We start from the raw sequence: 12,758 nt of genomic DNA, 5'->3' as shown, positions 1-12,758 counted from the left end.
AATCAGATGGCTGACATCTCGTTTATCCTGGGTATTTTGAATGAGCACAGCCCTGTTGCAGTCTCCGGGTTGCACCTCATTCTAGTCTTGTTGTTGGTCGGAGATGTTGGCATCAGAAGCATATGGCTAGTAGTGATAGGAAACGGCATCGCGTGATCATGTAAGGAACTAGAAGTTTGAACCCCCAGGGGCAGGAAGCTCCAAGCTAATACACCGTTTTATGGAAGATGGTAGCAGAAAGAAGTATGCTCACATCGAGGTAGTAATCGAAATATTATGATATCGTTCTGGCCTTTCTACCAAAGTTTCCATTCTGTCTATTCGCAATTACCCGAATCGCCTTCCAAGCTCTCTATCACTATGAACTCCATCTTGTTAGCCTTTTTGTGATCCTTGGCGTGATGCTTTCCTCTCTTCTTGGCGCGTTTCTCCCTCTTCTTATCTGTCTTCTCCCTCTTTTTTCTTTCAGACTCTTCCGCCTTCTCCATCTTTTCCTCAATCTTGCGCAGCTTTTCGTCTCTCTTCTTCTGGATGTCCATAGCCTCCTTGTGGCTTGCTCCTTCCAGCTTCTCGTCAGCTTTCGAGCACACAATTTCCGCCTTTCTGTTCAGGTGTTCCATGTCGCTGTCGGAACTGGAACTGGAACTGGAGCTCGAGCTACCTGAGTCGGAGTCGATAAAGTCTGATGTGCCGTTACGTTCCGATTGTCTTCGTTCCTGACGGGACAGCTTCCTCCTCATCTTCCTTGCTCGTTTTCCTTTCTTCCTCTCCTTCTTCTTCACTCGTCGTTGAACTTGCTTCTCTGTGAGTCGATCTATGATGTTGCGATCTTTTGTTGGGGGTGGCACGTCAAACGTAAGCGGCGCGATGTAGGGCTGCAGAGCCGACATTCGACGAGCTGTGATATCCATCTCCCAGTTCACATCTCGAGGCCTGTAATTTGTAAGATCTCTCTTCTTTCGAGGATCATAGAGAAACATGAGTAAACTCACTGTAAATCTGGCAGACTCTCGCCACAGCCAATTCTCACGGACAAGTCCTTAGACTTACACACCGAAGCTTTCAAACCTCTTGGCGCAAAATACTCTTTGTTTACCTTTTCGAGGAATACCTTCGATCGAATAATTCGTGTTGCTGTCGAGCCCACGCCCACAGTCAGGTTTGTGATGCCTCCTGCTAATTGAGCCCAGTGATTGGGTCTGAGGATGTCAGTGACCGAAGGACGGTATGAAACGGTCGGGGTACGCACACATAGCCAACTATAGTTCCTGCGGCATTTAGTGCGGCCAGTGGGGCTGGAGGGCCTTGTGCAACTGTCAAATTGTCGATGAAGCCCACGAAGTCTTCTTCGTGGATGTCATGAGCTCGAAGGTCGGGAGAGTATGCTCGCATGAATGGCAAGGGTACTTTGAGAGGCCCCCCAAAATCAATGCGTGGAATCACGACCGGTTTCTATATACATTGTTAGCACGACGGCTCAATCAGATCAAAGCAAAAGCTGTTTATATTCACTTTCAGGGGGCTTGATGGATTTCCACCCGTGGCATGTAGCTCAGGTATCCAGCCAGTGCCCGGCTCGAGATTGAGAGCCGCATTCAGTTCCTCTTGTTCCGAAGGATCCAAAGGCTCAGACTCAGAGGAAGCGGAATTGATTGACAGGCGTCGGATATGGGCCGGGTCAATTTCGGAGTATGCTGGAGGTGCCAGAGATGTTTGGGCACCTGAAGGGCCATGATTGTATGAGTATGTCTTGGTCGCGCTCATGTTTTGCTCGTTGCTGTAGATGTTGTTTCAGTGATTATTTACTTTCACTCACAGTAGTCGCAGGAAATCAAGACGCCTTTAAATGTTGGGCAGGGCATGAAGACCAAAGTCCCTTATTGAGTACCTACATTGCATGAGGCGGCCTCAGAAACAAATTTCCCTATTTGGCTGAATCCTCGAGCAGCTTAAAACGCCGTCAGCCACACGCCCATTGGAAAGCTTGATTGTCATGCGGCTTGATCGATAGTAGTCATCATTGGCCAAGATACTGTGGTCTGCATCATGGCAGTGCTGATTGTGGAGTTTGTGATGCAGATCACTCTCGCGGCTTGGGCCATTTCTGGACGCTAAGTGATCGCTGAGTAAATCCTAGTTATTCCCAGCTGACCCCAATGGCATTACCGCATTAGGCTCATATTTCGAGGACGCATTCCGTTGTCCACGTACTACGCGCCCACTAGACTTAGTGCGGGCGGCTTCCTTCCAAAGGCTCGGGAGCAGTGCAGCCTACAGTTGAGGGGCAAGCACTGCAACAACATTTGAGAATCTATGAGGAATTCAGAAACGATCATGGTTGAAGTGTGCTTGAGGCAATGAAGTAAAACACAATCAGCTCCCACCTCTTGTTTTCTCCTTCTTTTGCTAGACCTTTGCGCAAGTGATCGTCTCTATCCCTTCCAGGTCTCTGGTTTAGGCAGCAGAGAATGCTAACTGAGATGGTGCTAGCTTGTCGACGGATCAGGTCTCAGGGAGAACCCAATGGCATGGAGTTGTTTCCAGCCACTCTCGTCACAGACCCAGTCTTAGTTTGGCGCGTCGCGACAATCTCGACGACGATGCATCTCCGCTTCTATCGAACATACCGCACTCTTATGTTGATTCGTAAACTCGAAGCCATTGTCTAACTACCGAGCTGCCATCATATCAGGCCCAAAATGGTTGGGGTTGGCGGAAGATCAAAGGCCTGCGACAACTGTCGCCGCCGGCGCGTCAAATGCGGTAAGTCGGCTTGCATCGACGTCTACGAGGAGCCCAACGCATGATCCTGTCTGACGAGTATTCAAGACCTCACGACTCCCGAATGCAACAGATGCCTCAAAGCCAAGCTAAGATGCGGAGGAATCCGTGGATTCAGCTTTATCCAATACAGCGGCAGCAACTGCCCGGATTCTGCGCCCGTCAAAACCTCGTTGCCATCGCCACCGTCTTCAGGACGGTCCGCCATCGCATCACCGGAGCAGCCTGCGCTCATGACAACGGCGATCAGCGCCGCTTACATGATCCCACTCCGTTTCTTGGAACCTTCTTTGATGCCGACAGCTATGGACGATATCTTCGTGACGTATACACATAAGCATTTGCTTCGGGAAAGTGAGGATATCGTGGTCAAACCAGGTACCGACAGGACCATCACCGGCAAATGCTTCGTCGCCTTGGCCACCACAATGTTTGGCCTCGATAATAGGCAAAAGCCAGTTGTGCAGCGAGGATTGCGGAAATACGGCACTGCCTTAAAGGCTCTCAACAATGCTCTTGGCGACCCCAAGGGCTCTCGATCCTTTGACGTATTGGAAGCAGTCATCGTAATGGCCCTGTTCGAGGTAAGCTTTCTCCTGGAAACCTCAGGCTGACTAAAACCATAAGCCGTCATGCTCACAACTTTCAAAGCTCCTAGTGGGCGATCGAGAAGACGGATGGATCGGCCATGCACGCGGCTTTGAGCAGCTGCTGAAAGTCAGGGGACCTGAGTCCATGCAGGAACTACCCTGTGTCATTATTCTGGAGCGGGCCCGGTCTTCCATCATTTTCGCTGCTCTGATAACTCATACTGGGACCATTCTATCTCGACCTGAATGGAAGAGCATACCCTGGCTACAGCATCCTGAACGCAAGGACCCGTTACAGCTGCTTATCGACATTGTTGCCGACTGTCCCGAAATGTTTGTTAAGCGAGACGAAATGCTTGTTGGCCAAATGGGTGCTGCGGACCTTGCGTCATTGATCTCCCTTCGATCACAGGCACGATCGGTTCTGCAAGATTTGGAGGCGTGGGAAAAATGCTGGGCCTCCACCGCCCTCTCGCGCTGGACTGAGGTGGCTTCACCGAAGACAACGCCCACGCATGCAGACCAACATGGAGCAAGAAATCCTATCTGGGCGACGGTCCTGCAGTATCACTCTCTTTATGATGCTAGCATCTCGACTACGTTCAACGGCGCTCTCATCTTGGTAATGATGTTCATACAAGGGCTCAACCTGCTCCTGCAAGATCTGGAACAATCTGGACTACTGATCAAGCGAATGTATTCATCCGCCATCGCCATCTGTCGCAGCGTTGATTTTCACCTTGAACGACTGCGGGATGTTTCCAGCTCATCCATCTTGTTTCCAATGAGAATGGCGTATGAGGTTGTGGGGAAGACGGATAAAGATATCGGTGCATGGCTCGCCTACCAACTGAAGATTATTTCTTCCGGACCATCTGGGAGGTGGGCCATGGCTGATCATCTTCTCGAAATGAAGGCGGCGTCAACACTTAGTTCTGGGGATGTCATTGAAACAGCTTGAAGATAGAAGCGCCCTGGCGCAATTCATACATGCAAGGCACGCAAGGCTGTCGCGATGTCAACTAGCAAATGCTTTTATATAATACGACTCTCGATTCAAAGAGAGCAAGAATATTAGATGGGCTTTGCAGGCAAGATTGACAATATGTCGGCATCTAATGCTCAGCAATTGGCGCTTGTCAAGACCTTCATCGACCAAACCGAATCGAGATCCTATTCATCCATTCGTCTGTCCAGTCTCTGCCGCCATTTACCTAGCAGGATCCTTGAGACTTACGCGCACTGGTAATAGTAAGGTGCTGATACGGCTTGACAAGTTGATCCAGACTAAAGATTGATCAGTCAGATACAAGTTCGGCACAAGACGGCTTAACCACTCACAGCGCAGGTAGTGCAACCAGTCCATCCCGTACCGCCGCACTGGCCGTACTTGGCAACAGTGCATCCCGGAAGACCGCCAGTCGTGCTCGGCTGGGGAACGCTGGAGGCCGTTCCGGTAGGCCCGGAGCCAGCGGTGCAAGTCGACTCACATCCGACGCAACCAGATCCGGCACTCTTGGTCGAACCGCCAGCGTAGACTGTAGGCCCCGGCACGACATAGGTAGTCAGGGCTCTGTGAATGTCAATGAGCAGACCAGCGTCAGAAGCCTTGTATGCTCCAGGGAATGAAACTGTTCCAGGCGAGGCACTCCCGCCGCCGGTGACAGTCAGCTGGAAGCATGTCATGTACAGCTGAGCACCACCGCTGGAGCCTGCTGCGTGAAGGGCAATCGCCTCGGCCCGAAGCAAGTAGTCCCCAGCTGGGATATCCGAGGGGATCTTGACTTGAACTTTGCCGCAGCAAGTGTTCATGTCTTTCGATCCCCAATAGTCCCCATCGCCATTGGCACTGCCAGCCGCGGCGGCCCATCCATCTTGATAGACCTTGAACCATCCGGTAGATCCGTCGGCCGAAGAAGAGTCGGAAACCTTGGTCATGTATGCCATGACTGGTCCGTAGTGAGCGCCACCGATGGCTTCTGAAGTACATGACCGATCATTTGGTTGCTATGAATCCCCGATCAGAAACCAATGCGGGTTGCACGGTCACAACTGAACATGCTTACCTGGTGCATCTCAACCGTGACAGAAGAGCCAGCCTTCACGACGCATTTCTTGCCCACTGGCCCGCTGTTGGCATTGCATCGAACATCGGTGGAGGAAACGTCTGTGACCGGGGAGTTTGAGAGGGGAAGTCTGGCACACTGGCCACCATACTATTTCAAGTCAGCACCACGTTTAACACTTCGAACAACCTTAGAGATATTACATCGACTCCATCAACCCAAAGAGCCTGAAAGGTTGCATGAGAAGCTGCTTGTTGAGCGGCAATCGCCAGCAGGGATAGGATGACGGCCTTCATGACGATCAAAGCTTGGTTTTCGGGACACAAATTGCACACAGGGAACCACGGTCAGGTCGGAACCAGGTGACGACAAGTCTTGGTTGACCACTTTATATGCCTCGCTCGTCCCTCCCTCTCATATGATTGCCATTGGTACATCAACTGACTTTTAATGAAGTCACATTGTCAAAGAGGCTTGGCAAGATGAACGCGGCAGCTGCTGATGAAATTCGACGAGTAAGGTGCCTGGACGTAAATGAAGCCATAACCTCGTGGTCACATACGACAGCCATCAAGACCCAACTTATAGCAGGTGCAACGTATCAACCCCAGGATTTCTCCATGTTTAATGACATGGTGGTAAGCGGCAGTGAGATAGTCTCGGTAATTGGTGGATTTCGGCTGTTGGTGTAAGGGGCTGGCCCCTAGGCTTGTTCAACGTAGAGGTGCCGTCGATTGACTATTCTAAGCTGAAGAAGGAGGAAAGGACTTTACAGGGATAGGCGCCTAGCAGCAGTGATGCAGACCGGGGCTAGGCGGTGTGCTACAGCAGAATAGTGGATCCGGCGGAGCCGGATCTCGGTAGCTGCTCCGGCAAAGCCGGAGATCTCGGCCGGGCTCTAGCCCGTTACATTACCTCCCCGCTCCCCTCCGGCGGCGCGTCCGTGGCGCTAGAGCTGGGTCTCCGTCGTGCTTCATCGCAGGGCCGTAACGTTGTTCGTAAGCCTCCATCGCTTCCGTCCCCTGGAGCGTCTCGATAGGCTCCCAGGTTCTCTCTGCGTATCCTTCCCACTTAACCAGCACTTCACGGCGTCTCCCACGCCCTCGACGCTTCCAGGCGGCGGCGTCGATACTCTCTACATTCCAGGTCTCCTCGCCTTCGTCATCTATAATTGGGGGCGGCTGCTCGTCGTCTAGCGTTTGCCCAGGTAAAGGGTCGTTACCTGCACGCTTCAGGGTATCCACGTGGAAGCGTGGGTATATAGCCGTTGGCACGTTAAGCTCTACCACGTATGGTGAGATAACCTTCGTAACGGTATACTTATGGTGCAACCAATCCAGTTTCTTGCATGGCCTAGGAGACCTGTAGTGGCCCATGTGAAGCCAGACTTTGTCGCCTGCTTCTAGTCTCTCCGTAGGCTGGCGCTTCCTGTTAGCCAGCTCCTCATAGCGTTGCTGCGTTGAGGCAAGGGTCGACCGTGCCATATCCATCACGTCCTGGAGCCTTGTTACCAACTTGCGTGCCAGGTCCTCGCGACGGCCCCCATGGTCTTCTGGGTCTGCCTCTTGAACCCGGACAGGCTCTGGGTGGTATCCGTGTTCTAAGAAGAAGCTGCTCATGCCTATAGCGCTGCTATCGCGGCTGCAGAGCGCTAGTTGAGCTGCTGGGAGGTTATTCGCCCAATCCTTCTGCGAGTAGGTAATGTAATTGCGTAGGTAGGCCTGGATCTCTTGGTTCATCCTTTCTGGGCCGCCATCAGTCTGTGGGTGATAGGCAGTACTGAGCCGCTGTTCTATTCCTAAAAGCTTGCAGAATTGCCGCCAGAAGCGGCTCGTCCAGTTGCTTCCTCTGTCGCTCACGATTGAAGTAGGGACGCCGTGGAAGCGGAAGTGGCAGCTCAGGAATCGTTCAGCGCAGGCTTCAGCTTCCATACTTTCCATAGCTTCAAGGGTTACGCCTTTTCCTAGCCGGTCGATAATTACCCAAAGGTATCGCTCACCCTTATCCGTAAGGGGAAGGTCGGTAATGAAATCCATAGCGAGGTCGCTTCGTATACGCTGCGGTATTGGTAGAGGTTTCAGAAGTCCTTTTCGATGCTCTCTCCAGATGTGGCTTCGCCCGCAGCCATCGCAATTGCGGCAGAAGCGTCGTACTAGCTGTGACTGGCCAGGCCAGTAGAAGCGCCTACTGACTAACGCGAGGGTATTATCTCTACCAGGGTGGCCACTAAGTACTGAGTCGTGGCTGCTTTGAACGATACGAGTACGTAGTGTGTTCGCCTCGCTATCTAGGTCTTCGCTACCTGGTACCCAGATCCGGTCTCTGAATAGTAGTCGGTTGCCATTATCGATCTCACACTCAGCAATCTGGACCTTTAGCTTGAGGCTAGGAGGGAAGCTTCTTTCTCGTTGTTTCACAGCATTATATGCCTGCTGGTAGACTTGGTCTTGCCCTTGGGTCTGGTCCCAGAGTTGCTGTAGTTCCTTATCGTCGGTGAACACAAGCACTGATGGGGCTGCCTCTACGCGTCGTGTACGCGTTGAGGTAAGGGCTACTTCGGGAAGAAGCTGGAGAATCCGGCCTTGTTCGCGCTCGTCCTCTAGAGACGTAGGTACGTCTTGTTCGCGTCTAGAGAGTGCGTCTGGCACTACTGCTTCACTTCCTGGCCGGTACTGTATCTCGAAGTTGTACTGAGACAGCTCCTCTGCCCATCGGCTTTGTCGTTCTGTGAGCCTCTGCTTTGTCATGAAGTACTTCAGGTTCTTATGATCAGATAGAACCTTGAACTTATTGACGCTCTGCAGTTCCGCTCTCCATGCTCGTAGGCAGCTAATAATAGCTAGCATCTCCTTATCGTGGATTGGGTAGTTGAACTGGGCGGCATTCAGCCGCTGCGAGTGGTATGCTACTGCGTGACGTCTCCCATGCTCATCTTCTTGTGACAGTACTCCTCCAAGGGCGAAGCCTGAGCAGTCAGCCTCAACGTAGGTTGTACGCTCAGGGTCTAGTTGATGTAGGATAGGCTTGGCTGCAAAGATCCTCTTAAGCTCCTGGAATGCTACTTCCTGCTCTTTACCCCAGTGGAATAGGACGCCCTTCTTTGTAAGAGATATAAGGGGTCCAGCAATCTCTGAGTATGCTGGGATGAAGATCCGATAGTAGTTTGCAAACCCTAGGAAGCTTCTAACTCCCTTAACCGTCTTTGGCGCAGCCCATTCCTTGATTGCCTTCAGCTTCTCAGGATCGCAGGAGATGCCTACTCCTGCGGTGATAATGAACCCTAGGTACTTGACTGTCTTCACAGAGAACGCACACTTATGAGGGTCTAGCCGGAGCCCTGCAAGAGCAAGCTTCCGTAGTACTAGCTTAACCTTTGCTTCGTGGTCTTGCCGTGAGCCGTTTGAGTAGATCAGTACGTCGTCCATATATGCCGTAGCGAAATCGTCTAGGTACTCTCGAAGCACTCCGTTGATATATCGTTGAAATGTAGCGGGGGCTCCTGTAAGCCCAAAGGGTACAACTAGCCATTCGAATAGCCCATATCTTGTCCTGAAGGCCGTCTTATGCTCCTCTCCTTCAGCAATTCGTATCTTATGGAACGCTGCAACCACATCCAGTTTCGTGAACCACTTAGCAGCACTAACAGTGCGTAGTGTCTCTTGGATTAAGGGGAGAGGGTATCGGTCGCGCTTAGTGAGTTCATTAAGGGCGCGGTAGTCAACACAAAAGCGTATCCCTCCCCCTGGTTTACGTACGAACAGTACTGGTGCTGATGCCTCTGAGCTGCTGGCGCGGATAAAGCCTTTATCCAGTAGGTCTCGTAGGGTCTTACGGAGGACGAGGAGTTCTTCTCGTGACATGCTATAGAGCGGCCCCCATGGTAGTACAGTCTCATTACCACTACTATCCTGTTTGATAGGGATCTTATGGTCGACCCCAGGACGATGTGGTGGAAGGTTGGCGGCTTCGTCAGGTTGGAACAGCTTGTGGAACTCAGCTAGTATAGCTGGCGGAAGGAGGGCCTTTAGATCTGCCTTCTCAGTCTTCTTCGTAAGGGCCTTCTGTATATCTGCTAGGCTGATGGCTCGGACTTCGTATCCTGCAGTTCGTTTGGTGTCTCGTTGTGCTCTCCTATAGAGTGCAGTGAAAGGAGCTCCTGGAAGGAGACGCGCGGCTCTGATCTCCCTTACTCGATCTGGTTCTTCTTCGCCTTTTAAGCGTAGGTCTACGCCACCCCTCCTATGCCGTATCCGTTGTGCAGCGGCATCGTATAGAATACGGTTCCTCTCCATCCAAGGCTTCCCTAGGAACAGGTCGTCACCAAGGCTACGTACGGTATATGCAAAGATCTTCTCATCATAACCACACAGCTCTAGGTTGAAGACAACTACACCTGTTGCTTTTGTAGCGCCTGTAGCGTCGCTAAAGCTGCCTAGCAGCCGCTCAGAGCGGTCTACTACCGGTAGGCGGAGCTTACGGGCGAGGTCGTGGTCGATAAGGGAGTATAGATCGCACCCAGTGTCTACTAGGGCGTCTGCTTGAGTGCCCTTGTGTATGCGGGTAGTGATCACTGCTGATTTGCTGCTCATGTGATGCTTGAACTGCTTCCATTCTGTAATGTCACTAGGCTTGGCCTCTAACGCCCGACTTCGCGTTAGAGTTACTCTTTTCCCGAGCTCTCTTCAGCTTCAGAGCTTCCTAGCTCCTCTATAGCATTACTATCGCTGCTCTCCTCTCGCCTCTTAGCTTTCTCAACCTTCTTGACCTTCTTAGGCCCTGAACGTCTTGGCTTAGGGCACCGTGTAGCAATATGGCCGATCTTATTGCAGTTATAGCATTTACGGTTATCTTTCTGGGGCCTTATGTTGTCTTCTGATGAGGAAGAGTCGCTGCGGTAGCGCTGTGACTTTGCGGCTCTTCTGGGCTCCTTAGTCCGGCTGACTCCAGCCATGAGGGTGTCCCCATCGGCATCTCGGTATCGTCGTCGTTCGTGACGTTCCTGGTAGGTCCTACTATCTAGCCCTGACCCTATTATCATAAGGACCCGGGCGTATTCTGGGTAGGTTTTCGGGGGATCGATTACACTAATTAGACGGTCCCGCAGAGTGGAGTTCAGGGCTCCTTTCAGATAGTTGATTCTGACTGCGTCTGCCCAGTGTCCTCCTCCACCTTCTGCTAACTCCTTCTCAAACTTTGGGAGGAATGTAGCAAAGCTTTCGTTTTCCTTCTGTCGGATAGTACGTAGCCTATCCAGTGCCCTGGCTTCTGCATTGGGATCTCCATAGCGAGTCTCAAGGTATTGCATAAACTGATCGGAGGATTCCGCTCCATCTGCTCCGCCTTGAGCGTAGTAGGGTGACGCCATGGTTTGAGCTGTGCCTTCCAGCCTTGCGTAGATGTATGCGAATATATCGGCATCACAGTCGAAAGCTTCCCTATCTCTTCGTATCTTTCCCTTCATCTCTAGGAACCAACGTTGGAAATCTTTACGTATGCCGCTAAACTTTGGTGGGTTTGGTATTTGATGTTTCCTCCGCCCTCTAGCTGCCATCGTTATACCGTCGCTCGTTGCCTGTATAGTTGTATCGGCTGTGGACGGGGTCGTTACGCTGCTCGCAAGCGGCGTAGGGGTTGCTCTATCCGTTGACATAAGCCCATTCAGAGCTGTCAAGAGCTGCGTCATCTGGGCCGTCTGCTGGGCCATCTGGTCCTGAAGAGGACGGACGCTTGCGTTGACCGCTTCGTTGATCCGGCGATCAATCTCAGCATTCATCGCGTCGTTTACGCTACCCTCTGGCGGATCCATCGTGCCGCTCTCGTGAGGTTCCATATAGCGTCTTCTCGTTGCGCTACCCTCTAGCGAATCGTCGTGTCGCTCTCGTGAGGTTCCGTATAGCGTCTTCTCGTTTGCACTACCCTCTAGCGAATCGTCATATCGCTCTCGTGAGGTTTCGTATAGCGTCTTTTGTTGTCGAGCTTAGAATATGTAAGGGGCTGGCCCCTAGGCTTGTTCAACGTAGAGGTGCCGTCGATTGACTATTCTAAGCTGAAGAAGGAGGAAAGGACTTTACAGGGATAGGCGCCTAGCAGCAGTGATGCAGACCGGGGCTAGGCGGTGTGCTACAGCAGAATAGTGGATCCGGCGGAGCCGGATCTCGGTAGCTGCTCCGGCAAAGCCGGAGATCTCGGCCGGGCTCTAGCCCGTTACAGTTGGTAAGGATCACGGAGGGAGAAGCCCGTGGTTGCTACTCCCAATGCGGGAATTCTGGGTTTGGTTCCGTTTCGACTTTATGGACTAACAAATATCCAGAACATTCCGGCTCTTCTTTCACAGTATTCGGCCCTCCAGATAGTGCTCCTCATCATACCAACATGGAAATGAATGTTCGCAGAGACCAACTGAGCTTATTCCTAGAACATTCAGTAGCACCGGTAGGAAAAGCGACAGCGCTAACTTTGACAAACACAGGGCTTTTTTTTTCAACGATTTGTTGGCCATGAAAACCCGTCGCTTATTACTCCTTATCTTCCTACTGTGAAACCCTCTAGTCGATGGGCCCGAAACTTCCTCAACATTACCGAGTATTTTATCACACCACTATATGTCGGACCAGTCTACTTTAGCGGTGGCATGATTCATCAACTGCCTAACGAATACAAGATGTGAAGAGCCGTCGCATCCGGATCGCGGCACGGATTGCAACCGTCCGAGCACAGCTTTCTCGAATCACATTGCCAAACATCTTAAAAATAATGGACATTGATGGTAAGAAGCGCCTTGCTCATCCCCAGCCGTCTCCCCGAGTATGCGGAACCTCGAGTAAGAGTTACGGCTAAGGTCATATCAACATGTAGCTGTGACCAGCCGTTTAGCTATCATTAGGTTGCTTACCTTATGCAAAGTAGACAGATAGTGCACAACCATAAAGGGGAGGCCCGAATCCGTACCAGCGGAACAATTCGAAAAGACCAATGAAACTTCAGTGACCTTCAAGTCAACGGCAGCTCACCCGGACCTCATAGTCATCGTTTCACGGCTTCAGTATCGGGATCTCTGACGAGACCAAAAACACGGTCTCCAATCAGGCAACTTGAGCCATTAAGTGTGTATGGTCAAACTCCACCTGAAGCCTAGATGACCATTCCATGACCCCGGGCGATTGAGGAGCTCCGCCGTTATTCCAACATGCCGCATGAAGAGTGGTGTTGACCTCAGCTTTGTGATGATTCCTCTACTCGGGACCTTCACCATTGGCACATTTTCATGGGATTTAATGTGCCAGGCCTCGCAACCAAGATACCAGGTTAGCGACTATTCACT

General features: G+C 51.7%; 4 protein-coding genes across 4 annotated transcripts; 1 reads left to right on the top strand and 3 right to left on the bottom strand.

Moving 5' to 3' along the window:
• Positions 1-317: 317 nt before the first annotated feature.
• On the bottom strand, positions 318-1,764 carry CGGC5_v013235 (uncharacterized protein; the record flags this gene model as incomplete). The annotated part of the gene is made up of 4 exons (XM_066152890.1): positions 318-933; positions 993-1,199; positions 1,250-1,452; positions 1,513-1,764. 4 exons carry the CDS (start codon positions 1,762-1,764, stop codon positions 318-320), a joined length of 1,278 nt encoding a protein of 425 aa, XP_066007679.1.
• A 935-nt stretch (positions 1,765-2,699) lies between these two features.
• On the top strand, positions 2,700-4,332 carry CGGC5_v013234 (Uncharacterized protein; the record flags this gene model as incomplete). The annotated part of the gene is made up of 3 exons (XM_032021612.1): positions 2,700-2,763; positions 2,830-3,365; positions 3,433-4,332. 3 exons carry the CDS (start codon positions 2,700-2,702, stop codon positions 4,330-4,332), a joined length of 1,500 nt encoding a protein of 499 aa, XP_031881500.1.
• Positions 4,333-4,604: 272 nt separating this feature from the next.
• eglD-1 (putative endo-beta-1,4-glucanase D) lies at positions 4,605-5,733 on the bottom strand (the record flags this gene model as incomplete). Its single annotated transcript, XM_032021611.1, has 4 exons — positions 4,605-4,658; positions 4,713-5,378; positions 5,438-5,587; positions 5,641-5,733. The coding sequence occupies 4 exons, from the start codon at positions 5,731-5,733 to the stop codon at positions 4,605-4,607; spliced, it is 963 nt and encodes a 320-aa protein (XP_031881499.1).
• Positions 5,734-6,348: 615 nt separating this feature from the next.
• Tf2-9-4 (Transposon Tf2-9 polyprotein) lies at positions 6,349-11,243 on the bottom strand (the record flags this gene model as incomplete). Its single annotated transcript, XM_032021610.2, has 2 exons — positions 6,349-10,060; positions 10,102-11,243. 2 exons carry the CDS (start codon positions 11,241-11,243, stop codon positions 6,349-6,351), a joined length of 4,854 nt encoding a protein of 1,617 aa, XP_031881496.2.
• Between the last annotated feature and the right edge of the window lie 1,515 nt (positions 11,244-12,758).

Source organism: Colletotrichum fructicola (genome assembly GCF_000319635.2).
Source record: "Colletotrichum fructicola Nara gc5 chromosome Unknown KSG_Nara_v1_contig08, whole genome shotgun sequence".
NCBI classification, from domain to species: Eukaryota; Fungi; Ascomycota; class Sordariomycetes; order Glomerellales; family Glomerellaceae; genus Colletotrichum; species Colletotrichum fructicola.
The sequence above is the reverse complement of the archived record's forward strand: the minus strand, read 5'-3'. Positions and strand labels throughout refer to the sequence as shown.